Genomic DNA, 15,584 nt, shown 5'->3' on the forward strand with positions numbered 1-15,584 from the left:
GCCATATTCCACAGCCGTATAAAAATAAACAAACAAAGGCTTCTTTTAAACTAACTAACTAACTAACTAACCATCACGCTGCTTCCCCGCGGGGATAGGCAGAGAGAATAGAGCGCCACACCACTCTGTCCTTGCAAACATTCTTCGCCTCTTCCACGTTCATGCATCTCCTCATACATACCCGCCGATTGTTACGACTCCTAACCTGACCACTTTCAAGTATTTGGCATACCTGATCGTGCCATGTTTTTCTCGGCCTTCCTCTGCTTCTTTTCCCACTAACATTCGCCTCGTAAATTTGTTTTACCGTTCTTTCCTCACTCATTCGTTCCACATGTCCAAACTATCTCTGCACACCTTTCTTAATTTTATCGATAATGCTTATCTCAGCTTTGCATTCCTTCCTTATTTCACTATTCGCACATCTATCATACATCGTTTTGTCGCACATTCTTCTGAGAGATCGCATTTCGACTGCATTCAGTCTACTTTCATCCTTCTTTGGCCAACTCCATGTTTCACTTCCATACCAGTGAAGAGTTGGAACCAGGACTCCGTTGTGCACTGCCAGTTTAGCTTCCGCTGATAGGTTTTTATTTGCTATAACTGATTTCAGTGCACCATTCACTTTGTTCCCAGCATTCACTCTAGACACCCATTAACAAACAGTCTTCTTTATGGACATCCATTATTATGTTTTGAATATTGAAAGTATTAACTTTGTGGATCATACTGATATATTATATTGAGAAATAAAAAGACTTTGTGTTTTGATCCACTCACTTTTTTATTTAAACAACTAGTTTCGGCAACAACCTGTTGCCCTCTTTAGAGTTTAAAGTCTTTTTATTTCTCAAAATAATATATCCATTATTATTTTATTCTTTTTTTAATCTAACGTTCAAGTGACTGAAATCTAGCTACGGCTAATGCAACACCGCTTATCATGACCTTACTCAGGCTTCAACTTTTTAAGTTTCATAGCCTATGCCTACTCGTGAGTGGATTTACTCTTTATGTTTAAAGTTACTATAATTTCATGTAATTCATGAGTGAAAATTCTAGGCAAAAACACTCGCATACTTATATCAACCTTGCATTCTATCCTTATATCTCCATTCGAACATCTAACATACATCATTTTTCCGCACATTTTCCTGAGAGATCGCATTTTTAGAATATTATATATATTTAGTAATGGACATACATTAACAAACATAGGCTTCTTTGATGGACATCCATTAACAAACATAGGCTTCTTTTATGGACATCCATTAACAAACATGGGCTTCTTTTATGGACATCCATTAACAAACATAGGCTTCTTTTATGGACATCCATTAACAAACATCGGCTTCTTTTATGGACATCAATTAACAAACATAAGCTTCTTTTATGGACATCCATTAACAAACATAGGCTTCTTTTATGGACATCCATTAACAAACATAGGCTTATTTTATGGACATCCATTAACAAACATAGGCTTCTTTTATGGACATCAATTAACAAACATGGGCTTCTTTTATGGACATCCATTAACAAACATAGGCTTCTTTTATGGACATCCATTAACAAACATCGGCTTCTTTTATGGACATCAATTAACAAACATAAGCTTCTTTTATGGACATCCATTAACAAACATAGGCTTCTTTTATGGACATCCATTAACAAACATAGGCTTATTTTATGGACATCCATTAACAAACATAGGCTTCTTTTATGGACATCAATTAACAAACATAGGCTTCTTTATGGACATCCATTAACAAACATAGGCTTCTTTTATGGACATCCATTAACAAACATAGGCTTCTTTTATGGACATCCATTAACAAACATAGGCTTCTTTTATGGACATCCATTAACAAACGTAGGCTTCTTTTGTGGACATCCATTAACAAACATAGGCTTATTTTATGGACATCCATTAACAAACATAGGCTTCTTTTATGGACATCCATTAACAAACATGGGCTTCTTTTATGGACATCCATTAACAAACATAGGCTTCTTTTATGGACATCCATTAACAAACATCGGCTTCTTTTATGGACATCAATTAACAAACATAAGCTTCTTTTATGGACATCCATTAACAAACATAGGCTTCTTTTATGGACATCCATTAACAAACATAGGCTTATTTTATGGACATCCATTAACAAACATAGGCTTCTTTTATGGACATCCATTAACAAACATAGGCTTCTTTTATGGACATCCATTAACAAACATAGGCTTCTTTTATGGACATCCATTAACAAACGTAGGCTTCTTTTGTGGACATCCATTAACAAACGTAGGCTTCTTTTGTGGACATCCATTAACAAACATAGGCTTCTTTTATGGACATCCATTAACAGTCTTCTTTTATGGACATCCATTAACAAACATAGGCTTCTTTTATGGACATCCATTAACAAACAAAGGTTTTTCTTATGGACAACTATCGACAGACTTTCCTCATTGCTCACTTCCTGTCGGATATATGTAGTAAGTTTTTGTTTGTTTGTTTAGGCCCCTGCTGAAGCTCACTGATCGGCTACTCCTGGTTGGAATGATGACCGATGAAGATGTGGAGAAACTTCTCATCATGACCAATCCAGAGACTTGGGACCCTTCCTTTGACAAAGGTACATATATCAATATAAGGTATTTGATGTTATTGATATACAGTGGCATATTACCACTTTAGGTTACCAGTTTTGGTGATCACGTTTTTGTGAACTGGGTTTTGGTTATGTAGTGAGTGCATAGAGAGAAATGAAAGAATGTACTTACAGTTGTCTCCTTTATTGATAGAAATACAAAGTTAACTAAATACATGAATAAAATCATCATCTTCTTCATCAAAGCCTTATCCGCACCTCAATGGTGCATAGGGCACTGCATATAAACGCAGTGTTATCTTGATCGTTAACACATGAAGGAAAGGTGATCAGCCATCCGCTTCAGGTAACAGTCCAGGGTGATATTGAATAAATATTAGAGTGAAAAAATCACTTATATTTATTTGACCCCCCCCTGGGAATCGAACCCGGGACCTCCAGAATGATAGTCGAGCGTGCTGACCATTACACTATGGAGGCGGACAATGAATAATTTATTTATTTTTCATGAATAAAATAATGACAATTAATTTATGAAAAATTGAGTTAAAGAAGTGAAGTTAAAAATATGGAATATGCGACAGTTAAAGTTAAACCCAAACTAAGCGTCCGTCGCCGAAGGTAGCCCAAACGATTCTCGTCAATTTTCATGTTTCGAGTTTCGAACATCGGATTTGTTCGGGTTTGTTCGGCTCGGTACGTTCGGACTTTTTCGTAATTGTTCGGCTCGTAACGTGACCCCACGGTTATGACGCCACAGATATTTTGCAAGTATGAATGATGAAATAAAGTTTTTTTTTCAAGATTCTTTATTTATATCTCAATATACCATAGATGAGGAATATTAAGGTAATTTGGACATTTTTTAAGGCTTACGATCTATCGTTGACTGGTTTAAGTGATTACTTTATGCACTGTATAACGATCACCATTGATAGATGACAATTAAACATAAAATATCTATGATTGTTTGACCATATTGATTGATTGAACATATGTACTGCTCAATATTGGAAGTTATTTTTTATCCAATTGAAATGATTTACTGTATTCTACTTCGTCACCGACATCTGTGGTTTAAAAAAGTAAGTTTTTTTTCAATACTTGAAAATGGTCAGGTCAGGATTCGGAGTAATCGGCGTGTATGTACATATGGGATGTATGAATATGGAAGAGGCGAATATTGTGCACGGCGACAGATTAGAGTAGCGTTCGGCTGCCTACCTCTGCGGGGAAACGATGTTATTGTTGGTTAGTTTTTTGCAGAAACTCTCATGAAATGCATGTTAAATCATCCTGAATTAATTTCCATAAGAGGAGATACCTCAAAACATCATAAAAGTAAAATAATGCTTGATTGCCCCACGTTGGGCGCCAATTACATACATTTTCAGCTAAGTTTATCTTCAGCCAAATAATGATTTATTCTTTGATTCATTTCAGAGGGCAAAGATGAGCATCGCAAAGGATTGCTGCACATGAAAATGGCTGAGGGAGCCAAACTGCAAATGTGCTATCTGCTTCACCATCTCAACGACATCCAACTACGCCATCGCGTGGAATCAATCGTTGCCTTTAGTTTCCAGTTTGTTGGAGATCTGCAGTCTGATCAGCTCAGGTAAAAAAAAAAAACTTTTTTTCATTTGACCATATATATTTTGAAAGTTATTTTACATTGAAAGCTATCCCAACCGCATTCCTGGATTTGATACAGAAGTATCTAGGCTTCCTGACAGACCTTCAAACTTTTTGTCTTATCTTCTTCTTCTTCTTCTTCTTTAGTTAGAACTGTGTCCTGTTACTCTTCGGTCTGCTGCTAGGCGGTGGAAGACTATCTACAACATTTTGTTATTTCACAAAATGTTGTAAAAAATTATCTTAAGCTTAAAAAAAAAAATGTAAATGACATTTTCTGGCGTTTCTCATGTGTGTGATAATAATCTAGAATTCGGACCTCACATACTAATAAAAGAGTCTCTACTCAATATAAAACTTCTTTTCATCTCACCAATAGATGTCTCTAGTGAAGTTCTAGTGATTCAAGAATAATGTTTCAAAATTGGTTCATATATAAAGAGCTTCCAAGAATTTGAGTAGTGTGGTTGTCAATTATGGATAGAAATGGTGAATGTTACACGTGGGTAAAGTGATCACTTAAACCAGCCCATGACGGTCGTCAGCCCCATAAATGCTCAGACTTCCGTATCTTCTTCATCTTTTATGTGATGTCAAAAAATAAAATGGAAGACTATCTGCCTCTCCATCGTTTAGGTGGTCTTCCTGGGGGCCTGTTACCTCTTATGCTGTTGTCTGCTGCTATCCTCACCACTCGATCCGAACTCACTCTTCCCCCATGATTTCTCCAGACATCTTCTTACTTCTCCCCATCGCACAACATCTTCGACATCGCAGATTTCTCTCATTTCAGAGTTTCTTACTCTGTCGCAGAGTGTTAGGCCTGCAATGGGTCGTAGAGTCTTCATTTCGGCTGTTCTAAGAAGGGTTTTTGGTTCTCGTGGTGTCAGCACCAGTGCTCAGTCTAAAAACTTTTTGTACAGTATAAAAATTTCAGCCGCCTCCGTAGTGTAATGGTCAGCACGCTCGGCTACCGTTCTGGAGGTCCCGGGTTCGATTCCCAGGGGGGGTCAAATAAATATAAGTGATTTTTTCACTGTTATATTTATTCAATATTACCCTGGACTGGTACCTGAAGCGGAGGGCTGATCACCTTTCCTTCATGTGTAAACGATCAAGATAACACTGCTTTTATATGAAGCAGTGCTCTATGCACCATTGGGGTGCGGATAAGGGTTTTATTATTATATTATAAAAATTTAGATTTCTCTTCATATAGTCTGGCCACCAGATCTGTTTCTACATCTAGCAATGTTGTCAAAGATACTTCACATACTAAATCCTTTCATTTTGATTCCAGGCGCTACGTGGAGATCAAGCAGTCAGATTTACCAAGTGCTGTTGCCGCAAAGAAGACCAGAGAGTTCCGTTGTCCTCCCAGGGAACAAATGAACGCGATTTTGAGTAAGTACCAACACCTTCTGGCCCAATGATAAAAAGGACTTCTTCTTCTTCTTTTTGTAGATCCTAGGGATCTGTTTGTGGCTCCGCATGTCGCTCTTGGGATGTTGACTCCCAGCTGTCTTTCCATCTTTTCGGAGGTCTGCCTGGGGGTCTGCATCCTTCAATGGCGATACGTGGAAGTCTGTCTTCTGACATTTTGTTGATATGTTCATTCCAGTATCGCCTTTGTTGTCGTCCCCACCTCACGATATCCTCCGTCTTACACATACTAAAATCTAAAAATAAATAATATACATTGATATATCATCCGTAGGGTCAAAAATCTAGTATTTGATTTTCCATATTGATCCTATTTGATACTTTCCAGGTTTCAAGCACTTGGAGGATGAGGACATTCCTTGCGGAGAGGACTTGATAGCGCGGATGAACGAGTTCCACAGCGACCTGATGGGGCACGTGTCCTTGGCTGCTTTGCAGGAACCTGATCCTGATGTAAATATACAAAATATTAGTAAAATACATATTCAAATGGATGGGCCAAAAGTCTCAGAAAAGAGATTGTTGAATTGTTGGGTCATATATCCAAAATTAAACAAGGTTTATTTGATTGAATTCTACATTTATTTATGTATATGTTAATAAGTGACGCGTTTCGTCTTCTTAGGACATTTTCAAAAACGTGTTTGATAATGTCCTAAGAAGACGAAACGCGTCACGTATTAACATTAATAAATGTAGAATTCAACCAAATAAACCTTACAACATTTTGAGTGTGTCCAAATACTTGTTCACAAAATCTGGATTATCTCCAATTACAGGAGTTATTTTCATATTATTTTTTGACATCTCATCAAAGATGAAGAAGAATATGGAAGTCTGGGCATTTACGGGGCTGACGACCGTCATCGGCTGGTTTAAGTGATCACTTTACACACGTGTAACATTCACCAATTCTACCCATTATTGACAACCACACTACTCAAATTCTTGGAAGTTCTTTATATATGAACCAATTTAGAAACCTTGTTCTTGAATCACTAGAACTTCACTAGAGACATCTATTGGTGAGATGTAAAGAAGCTTTTTATTAAGCAGAAACTCTTATATTAAATTATAAGCTAAAATGAAAATGGTATTTTCTGGGTTTCTCATGTGGGTGATTATAATCCAGGATTTGGACCTCACATACTAATATAAGAGTTTCTGCTTAATAAAAAGCTTCTTTACATCTCACCAATAGATGTCTCTAGTGAAGTTCTAGTGATTCAAGAACAAAGTTTCTAAATTGGTTCATATATATAGAACTTCCAAGAATTTGAGTAGATTGGTTGTCAATAATGGGTAGAATTGGTGAATGTTACACGTGTGTAAAGTGATCACTTAAACCAGCCGATGACGGTTGTCAGCCCCGTAAATGCCCAGACTTCCATATTCTTCTTCATCTTTGATGAGATGTCAAAAAATAATATGAAAATAACTCCTGTAATTGGAGATAATCCAGATTTTGTGAACAAGTATTTGGACACACTCAAAATGTTGCAAATAAACCTTGTTTAATTTTGGATATATTACCCAACAATTCAATATGGAGTTCTACCAACTATCTGCAGTTACAATAAATAGATTGCTGAATTGTCAATGAATGATCTTATGGACTGTACGGCTGTCCAAACTCAAAACACAGTAAGGGACATTTTTTTAGTAGTACATTTTTTTTACATTTTTGGACTAAGTAGATTCTATTTAGTCCAAAAATGCAAAAAAAACGTACTACAAAATAAATGTCCCTTACTGTGTTTTAAGTTTGGACAGCCGTGTACTCAACATCTAATAATAATAATAAAAATAAATTTGGATAAATTACAATATATAGCGCCATTTTCATAAAATACTACCTCAAGGGCACTTCTAACCTTTTTCTTCAAACCCTTATCTGCACCCGATGGTGCATAGGGCACTGCATTATATAAACTGTATCTTGACAGTGTTATCTTGATCTTTAACACATGAAGGAAACATGATCAGCCCTCCGCTTCAGGTACTAGTCCAGGGTAACGTTAAATAAATATTAGAGTGAAAAAATCACTTTTATTCATTTGACCCCCCCCCTCCTGGGAATCGATCCCGGAACCTCCGGAACGGTAGGCGAGTGTGCTGACCATTACACTACGGAGGCAGACATTATTGTAGCCGAGCATACCCTGGAGAAACTGGGTCGCGTAGAGCAAAGGATAATAGCCGTACTCTCTCATGTAGAGATACCTCAGAAACTTCTTGTGGACTTTCTCTACCATAAGAGAGTACTTAAGGTCATGTGGTCCCCAAATCATGGAGTAAATGGATCTTTCTCTACCATTACACTACGGGGGCGGACAAATATTACACATATTGTGGAGAAATTTTAAATATTTTGTTGTCTGACTGTCTACAGGCCCAAGCTGAAGCGCCCGAAAAGCCGGGTACCATCACAAAACTGTGTAACTTCATCAATGCTGTCAAGGAACTGGAGGAGGAACCAAAGGTTAGTTTAAAAACAATGTCATTCATTCATTCAAACCCTTATCCGCACCCCAATGGTGTATAGGGCACTGCATCATATAAATGCAGTGTTATCTTGATCGTTACTTACATGAAGGCAAGGTGATCACTCTTGCGCTTGAGGAACCAGTCCAGGGTAACATTAAATAAATATTACAGTGTGAAATCACTAATATTTGTTTTCACCCCTCTGTATTAAAGCCATAGCAGCGTTGATTCAGTCCTCAATGTATTCAATTCAACCCTCATCCCCACCCCAATGGTGCGTAGGGCACTGCATCATATAAATGCAGTGTTATCTTGATCGTTAACACGTGAAGGAAAGGTGATCAGCCCTCCGCTTCCGGTACCAGTCCAAGGTAATATTATATATTTGGGGGTCGCTGGTGGTTTGGAAGAAGAAGACGGTCGGATTGAATGCTGCATCTATTGACAGATAAATGCTACGCAGTGTAGTGCACTTGGTGTAGCGATGACGTAGCGTGTCGTAGTGGGGTCGAGGCGATGACGTGGCTGCGTCGTAGCGGTGTCGTAGCAGCACAGATGGACTGTCGGGCTGAACGGAGTATCATCGTGACGTTGGCGAGGACGCTGGACTGAAGATCGTGGCGAGGTCTTGATGTGGTGGTCTCGTGACGGCGTCGGTAGATGGGTGTCGACTATATGATGGTGCTGGCCACGTTCCCGGTGTAGGAGTGAGATTGTACTTAACCGGCTCCCGGTGGAGGAATGAGATAGCGACGCACGTCCTGTGCCCCTTTTATCTTCTTCTTCTTCTTCTAACCCTTATCCGCACCCAATGGTGCATAGGGCACTGCATCGTAGCGACGCAGTGTTATCTTAATCGTTAATTGCATGAAGGCAAGGTGATCAGCCCTGCGCTTCTTGTACCAGTCCAGGCTGATATTAAATAAATATGAGAGGGAAAATCGGCCATATTTATTTTGACCCTCCTGGGTACACATTTTATTATATATATATTTTTTGCCCCTTTTATACCGTTTGGGAACTCTTTGTTCTTTTATCTCGGCTAAAGATCGAAGTCCGTTGACACGTTAGTCATAAATTGTCACATGAAAAGAGGAAAGGAGAGTGAATGCTGGGAACAGAGTGAATGGTGCACTAAAATCAGTTTTAGCAAATAAAAATCTATCAGCGGAAGCTAAACTGGCAGTACACAATGGAGTTCTGGTTCCAACCCTTATGTATGGAAGCGAAGCATGGAGTTGGCAAAAGAAGGATGAAAGCAGACTGAATGCAGTCGAAATGCGATCCCTCAGACGAATGCGTGGCAAAACGATGTTTGATAGATGTTCGAATGATGAAATAAGGAAAGAATGTAAGGCTGAGATAAGCATTATCGATAAAATTAAGAAAGGTGTGATGAGATGGTTTGGACATGTGGAGCGTATGAATGAAGAAAGAAAGAACGGTTAAACAAATTTATGAGGCGAATGTAGTTGGAAAAAGAAGCGGAGGACGACCGAGGAAAACTTGGCACAATCAGGTATGTCAAATACTTGAAAGCGGCCGGGTCAGGAGTCGTAATAATCGTCGGGTATGTATGAGGAGATGCATGAATGTAGAAGAGGCAAAGAATGTTTGCAAAGACAGAGTGGTGTGGCGTTCGATTCTCTCTGCCTACCCCTGCGGAGAAGCGGCGTGATGGTTAGTTAGTTAGTTTAATAGTCACAAATTCGGTCGCCTTTTGCGGGACGTGTGCAATAAATAATATATACGCAACAAACTAGCATTCAAGGCATTAAAACCATTAAATTATAAAGTAATCAAGAAGACTCTTGTTGCGTATTTGATTACGGATGTTTTTCGATTGTTGCGCGGTATGATGGATAATCCTGAAATTATCCGGAACATTGGTCTGTATGTTCCCGATAGTTAGCTAAGACAGCGTCGGTATAGATTGTTTCACATTCCTATATACAGGACAAACCTGCCAATGGTTATGCCTGTAGGAAGAGCTACCGCTACGTTGAACAATATCACATTGAATATTGATCTGTTCCATGTGTCTGAGGGGGTATTCCAAAGCACAATTCTTCTACATCTTTAATTCAATTCAATTCAATTCAATTCAATTCATTCAATAATTAGAAATTATTATTCAATTATGCCCAATAATAATGGGCATAATTGAATAATAATTTCTAATTATGCCCATTTGGGCATATCGCCAGAAAGAACGAGAAGAGTCTTGAAAAACTGGTAGTAACAGGTACAGTTGAAGGCAAGCGGGCAAGAGGACGGTCTCCAACAAGATGGACAGACCAAATAAAGGAGTTAACCGGATCCTCGCTAAACGCAGCCATCAAGTTGGCCCAGGACCGGGAAGAATGGAGAGGACTTGTGCACCAAGTGCCTGACATTCCAGAAGACCACGACGCTCAGCATTGAGCAAGAAGATGAAGAAGATTCAATTATAGAAATTATAAAAGAAAAACACTTGTTATTTTACCACTTAAGTTTATTTTATGACGACTAGTTTCGGAAGCTATGCTTCCATCTTCAGGTCTAGATGTAAACAAGCGTTTTTCTTTTACAATTTCATCGTGTAAATTCATAAAATGATAGTAATGTCCATTTTGTCCCTTTCATCGTTTATTATTGTTATTGTAGGAGGAAGAGGTCCCACTGAAGAAGTCGCCGGAAGAGATCTTCCGGAAGGTGCTGATCTCCACGATTGTCAAATGGGCTGAAGAATCTCAAATCGAGACGCCGAAACTCGTCAGAGAAATGTTCAGGTGAGTCAAATCTACCCCCACTATACTAGATAACAATATGTTTTGTTTTGTACAAATGTGTATATGTGTATAGACACAAAGTGTCTGTGTCTGTGTATGTGACTGTGTTTCTTTGTATGTGTCTGTATATCTGTGTCTGTATGTCTGTAACTATGTCTGTATGTCTGTCTGTGTTTGTCTGTGTCTGTGTCTGTGTGTCTGTTGTTTGTGTGTCTGTATGTCTGTTGTTTGTGTATCTGTGTGTCTGTGTGTCTGTGTGTCTGTGTGTCTGTGTGTCTGTGTGTCTGTGTCTCCGTGTGTCCGTATGTCTGTGTCTGTGTGTCTGTGTCTGTGTGTCTGTATCTGTGTGTCTGTGTCTGTGTGTTTGTGTCTGTGTCTATGTATGTTTCTGTGTGTCTGTGTCTGTGTCTGTATGTCTGTGTGTCTGTGTGTCTGTGTCTGTGTGTGTGTCTGCGTGTCTGCGTGTATCTCTAGTACTGCATCTTGTACTTGCTTGCTGTTTACACAATTCATTGTTCTCTGTGTTTCCAGCTTGCTTGTACGCCAGTACGACGCAGTGGGTGAGCTGATAAGGGCCCTCGAGAAGACATACGTCATCAACGCGAAGACCAAGAAGGACGTGGCCGAAATGTGGGTCGGCTTGAGTCAGATCAGAGCTCTCTTGCCCGTGCAGATGAGCCAGGAAGAAGAAGAGCTCATGAGGACTCGCTTATGGTAATAATGAAAACCTCTCACATATTACAACTCAGGACACCCAAACAACTATGCGCTCAAACGCAAGACATATTTTGAATATTTAAAGCACTAACTTTGTGGATCATAGTGAGAAATAAAAAGATTTTGGTTTTTCGATCCACTCACATTTTTATTAACAACCAACTAGTTTCGGCAACAACCTGTTGCCCTCTTCAGGGTTTAATTCATGACTAAACATACATACATGATATATAAAAGAAACAGTGTACATTTTTTTTTGAGGTCGTGGGATCTTGCATCCCTTATGTCACTGCGACCATATTAGGTCTATTGCGACCTCCCTCTGTATGACAGCTCACTCCCAAGACCTACGTGTGTCATGTAACTCACAACCTGTCTTGGTGGTAGGAGCTTCACCTTCTCGGAGTCCAGTAGTGGTCCTTCAAGGATGTGACTTCGTTTGCGAGCGAGTGCTTCACAATTATAGAGAATGTTGATTGGCGTTTCGTTATCCTCCATACAAAATCTGCATACTGGGGAGTCATGTAGTCCAACAGTGTACATACAAGTTATTGGGTTTCGATGAGGATAGGGGTAATGGTTTTAATATTTTTGCCATGAAATCAAACCCAACCTAAACAAAGTTATCCCCTTCCTTGCTCCTACCCCACCTTAAAAGACCATTACCCCCACTCCTTTAACTTGTACACTGTTACTTTTATATATCATGTATGTATGTTTAGTCATAAAATAAACCCTGAAGAGGGCAACAGGTTGTTGCCGAAACTAGTTGGTTGTTAATAAAAATGTGAGTGGATCAAAGTCTTTTTATATCTTAAAATAATATTTCAAGACATATTTCAGATATGTTTTAAGTTGGGGACTGACCGGAGTCATTTGTATAGTCAGTACAGCGTTCCAAGTGCTCCATCCGAATTCGGATGCTTGGTGCGAGCGACGTTACAATGTTACGTTACGACGAAATGCTCGCATCAGTCCCCACCTTTGACCTTTTAACCGCGTCAACTTTGTTCCTGAGAGACGCCCGTACGCGGCGGTATTTCGCACATGTCATATTATTCTTGAAATATATCGTAATATAAACAAATAACATCGTAACATAAATAAATCAAAGCACGCATCGTGTGTCACTCTTACCCGCTGGCGATGCGTAGCGTCGAGAGTGAGATAGATATACGGCATGATTATGGCGCGGACTAATTACCGACCGCAAGAAAAATCAGGGATCTGTTCTTTTATTTATCCTTGTGATGTTACAAATCATTAGCCAGATATTTCAACAGATGTCATAAGGCCAAGGATTGAAGTATTATTTTATCCAAAGTTCCACACCATGAAAAAATCCCTCCAAGTTGAACTGAGGTTCGAAACTTGGAGCAAAGTAAAAACACAAACGCGGGTAAGAGTAACACACGATGCGTGCTTTGATTTATTTATGTTACGATGTTATTTGTTTATATTACGATATATTTCAAGAACAATGTGACACACGTGTATTATAGAGTACCAAAAAGGCACAATGAATCCCATTGAACGTTTTTGTTTAGGAAAATAAATAGTTTCTTAACTAAATACATGATAAAAGTAATCATTTTAAAAACGGCGAAATACCGCCGCGTACGGGCGTCTCTCAGGAACAAAGTTGACGCGGTTAAAAGGTTAAGATATGTGATAACACTAAAAATAATAATAGATTCTAGGAGTTTGTGGTATTTAAAATGTATATTGTGATGCGTGATACTGACAGGCGCCGTGGTGTAGTTAGGTAGACGCTCAACTGCGAAACTGGCGTTGCAGGTTCGATTCCCGTCAAGCGCAAAATATATTCATGAAAGATTTATTTTCAACTGGTCTGGATGCTTGTGATGTACTTTCACATTTACCTTCCCTATCCTTACTATCCTACCTGCAGACAAGCCTCTAAAAGTAGAGGCTTTCCTTTTTAAAAAAAAAACTCCTATAATTGGAGATAATCCAGATTTGTGAACAAGTATTTGTCCGCCTCCGTAGTGTAATGGTCAGAATGCTCGGCTACCGTACTGGTGGTCCCGGGTTCGATTCCTAAGGGGGGTCAAATATGCAATAGAAGTGATTTTTTCCGCTGTAATATTTATTCAATATTACCCTGGACTGGTACCTGAAGCGGAGGGCTGATCACCTTTCCTTCATGTGTTGACGATCACGATAACACTGGGTTTAAATGATCCAGTGCCCTATGCACCATCGGGTACAGATAAGGGATAGAAGAAGAAGAAGAAGGAAGAGGAAGAATATGGACACACTCAAAACGTTGTAAGACACATTATTGTTATTTTAAATTGTAAACATGACGAAAAATAAATAAAAAAATACGCTCATTCCTTCCATGTAAAATAAGTACAGATATTAATGGTTTGCCCCTTTTTACAGGAAGCTTGTCAACAATCACACTTTTTTCCAACATCCCGATCTTATAAGGTAAGTTTAAATTTTTTTAAACTAAAAAATAGCTACAATATTTCAGTACATCTAGCGGAGATAATTGTCCGCCTCTGTAAAGTGAAGCCTCCGTAGTGCGATGGTCAGCACGCTGGGCTACCGTACTGGAGGTCCCGGGTTCAATATTAATATTATGTAATATTACAAAAAATATGCGAAGAAGATTGTTAAATGTGATATGTTAAAAATGACTGAGAGTAACCATAAAACTAACCATCACACCGCTCCGCCGCAGGGGTAGGCAGAGAGAATAGAACGCCACACCACTCTGTTTGCAAACATTCTTCGCCTCTTCTACATTCAGTCATCTCCTCATACATACCCGCCGATTATTACTACTCCTTACCTGACCACTTTCAAGTATTTGGCATACCTTTTTGAACACATCAAGAATGGTGGCGAAATAGCTCTCACATGATTGCATAGGCTCTTTAACCGTTGTCTAGAGGAGAGTTATACTCCCGTGGATTGGAGAGTAACCATGATTTGTTTATTTTTCTCCTTTCAAGAGTCCTGAGGGTTCACGAGAACGTAATGGCTGTCATGATGAACACCCTGGGGAGGAGAGCGCAGGCGCAGAGCGATGCCCAAGCACAGCCGCAACCGGACCAAGATGGCCAACCTGTAGCCAAGGAAAAGGTACTTTACCTCATCCTCTACTTTGAATGTCCATTTTTTCCTCAAGACGCCAACAGCCTCCCAGTTGCTCTCCAATTCCCTCTTAGTAACGGTCTTGGCCTTGCTGTGAAGTTCTCGCTGTGCGTTTTTGATTGCGAGTGTTTTTGCCTAGAATTTTCACTCATGAATTACATGAAATTATAGTAACTTTAAACATAAAGAGTAAATCCACTCACAAGTAGGCATAGGCTATGAAACTTATAAAGTTGAAGCCTGAGTAGGGACATGATAAACGGTGTTGCATAAGCCGTAGCTAGATTTCAGAGAGCCGTAGCTAGGTTTACAATTATCTTAAATTTAACTCTTGATCATTTACCCATTCCTATATTTTGCCTTTATGATGTAAATATATCCATTGATGATGTTTATAATCCCACTCAAGGTGTGAATGTCCCCCCTTATAACTTGTATAGCCCCACTTAAGATGTGAATGTCTCTACTTATGATGTGTTTAACCATACTTATGACATGAATATCTCCACTTACTAAATTAATGTCTCCAATATCCACTTACGATATGAATATCTCCAGGATACGTCTCACGAGATGGTGGTTGCGTGCTGCCGCTTCTTGTGCTACTTCTGCCGCACGGGGCGCCAGAACCAGCGCGCCATGTTCGACCACTTCGACTTCCTGCTGGAGAACTCCAACATCCTGCTCTCGCGGCCTTCGCTGCGCGGCTCGACGCCTCTGGACGTGGCCTACTCCAGCCTCATGGAGAACACGGAGCTTGCGCTGGCCTTGAGGTGGGTAACTCACT

General features: G+C 39.4%; 1 protein-coding gene across 1 annotated transcript in view; it reads left to right on the plus strand.

The window, feature by feature from the left end:
- Window positions 1-15,584, plus strand: part of RyR (Ryanodine receptor) — a 240,618-nt gene that overhangs the window by 116,112 nt on the left and 108,922 nt on the right. Inside the window, exons 45-54 of the mRNA XM_088272014.1 lie at window positions 2,524-2,639; window positions 4,059-4,233; window positions 5,551-5,654; window positions 6,022-6,146; window positions 8,086-8,175; window positions 10,827-10,951; window positions 11,483-11,665; window positions 14,078-14,125; window positions 14,656-14,785; window positions 15,356-15,570. Of these exons, the coding sequence (XP_088128140.1) occupies window positions 2,524-2,639; window positions 4,059-4,233; window positions 5,551-5,654; window positions 6,022-6,146; window positions 8,086-8,175; window positions 10,827-10,951; window positions 11,483-11,665; window positions 14,078-14,125; window positions 14,656-14,785; window positions 15,356-15,570 (1,311 nt within the window). The remainder of the gene's footprint in view (window positions 1-2,523; window positions 2,640-4,058; window positions 4,234-5,550; window positions 5,655-6,021; window positions 6,147-8,085; window positions 8,176-10,826; window positions 10,952-11,482; window positions 11,666-14,077; window positions 14,126-14,655; window positions 14,786-15,355; window positions 15,571-15,584) is intronic.

This window comes from Brachycentrus maculatus, unplaced genomic scaffold (assembly GCF_059751285.1).
Source record: "Brachycentrus maculatus isolate JH-2025_06_01 unplaced genomic scaffold, ASM5975128v1 h1tg000475l, whole genome shotgun sequence".
Taxonomy (NCBI): Eukaryota; Metazoa; Arthropoda; class Insecta; order Trichoptera; family Brachycentridae; genus Brachycentrus; species Brachycentrus maculatus.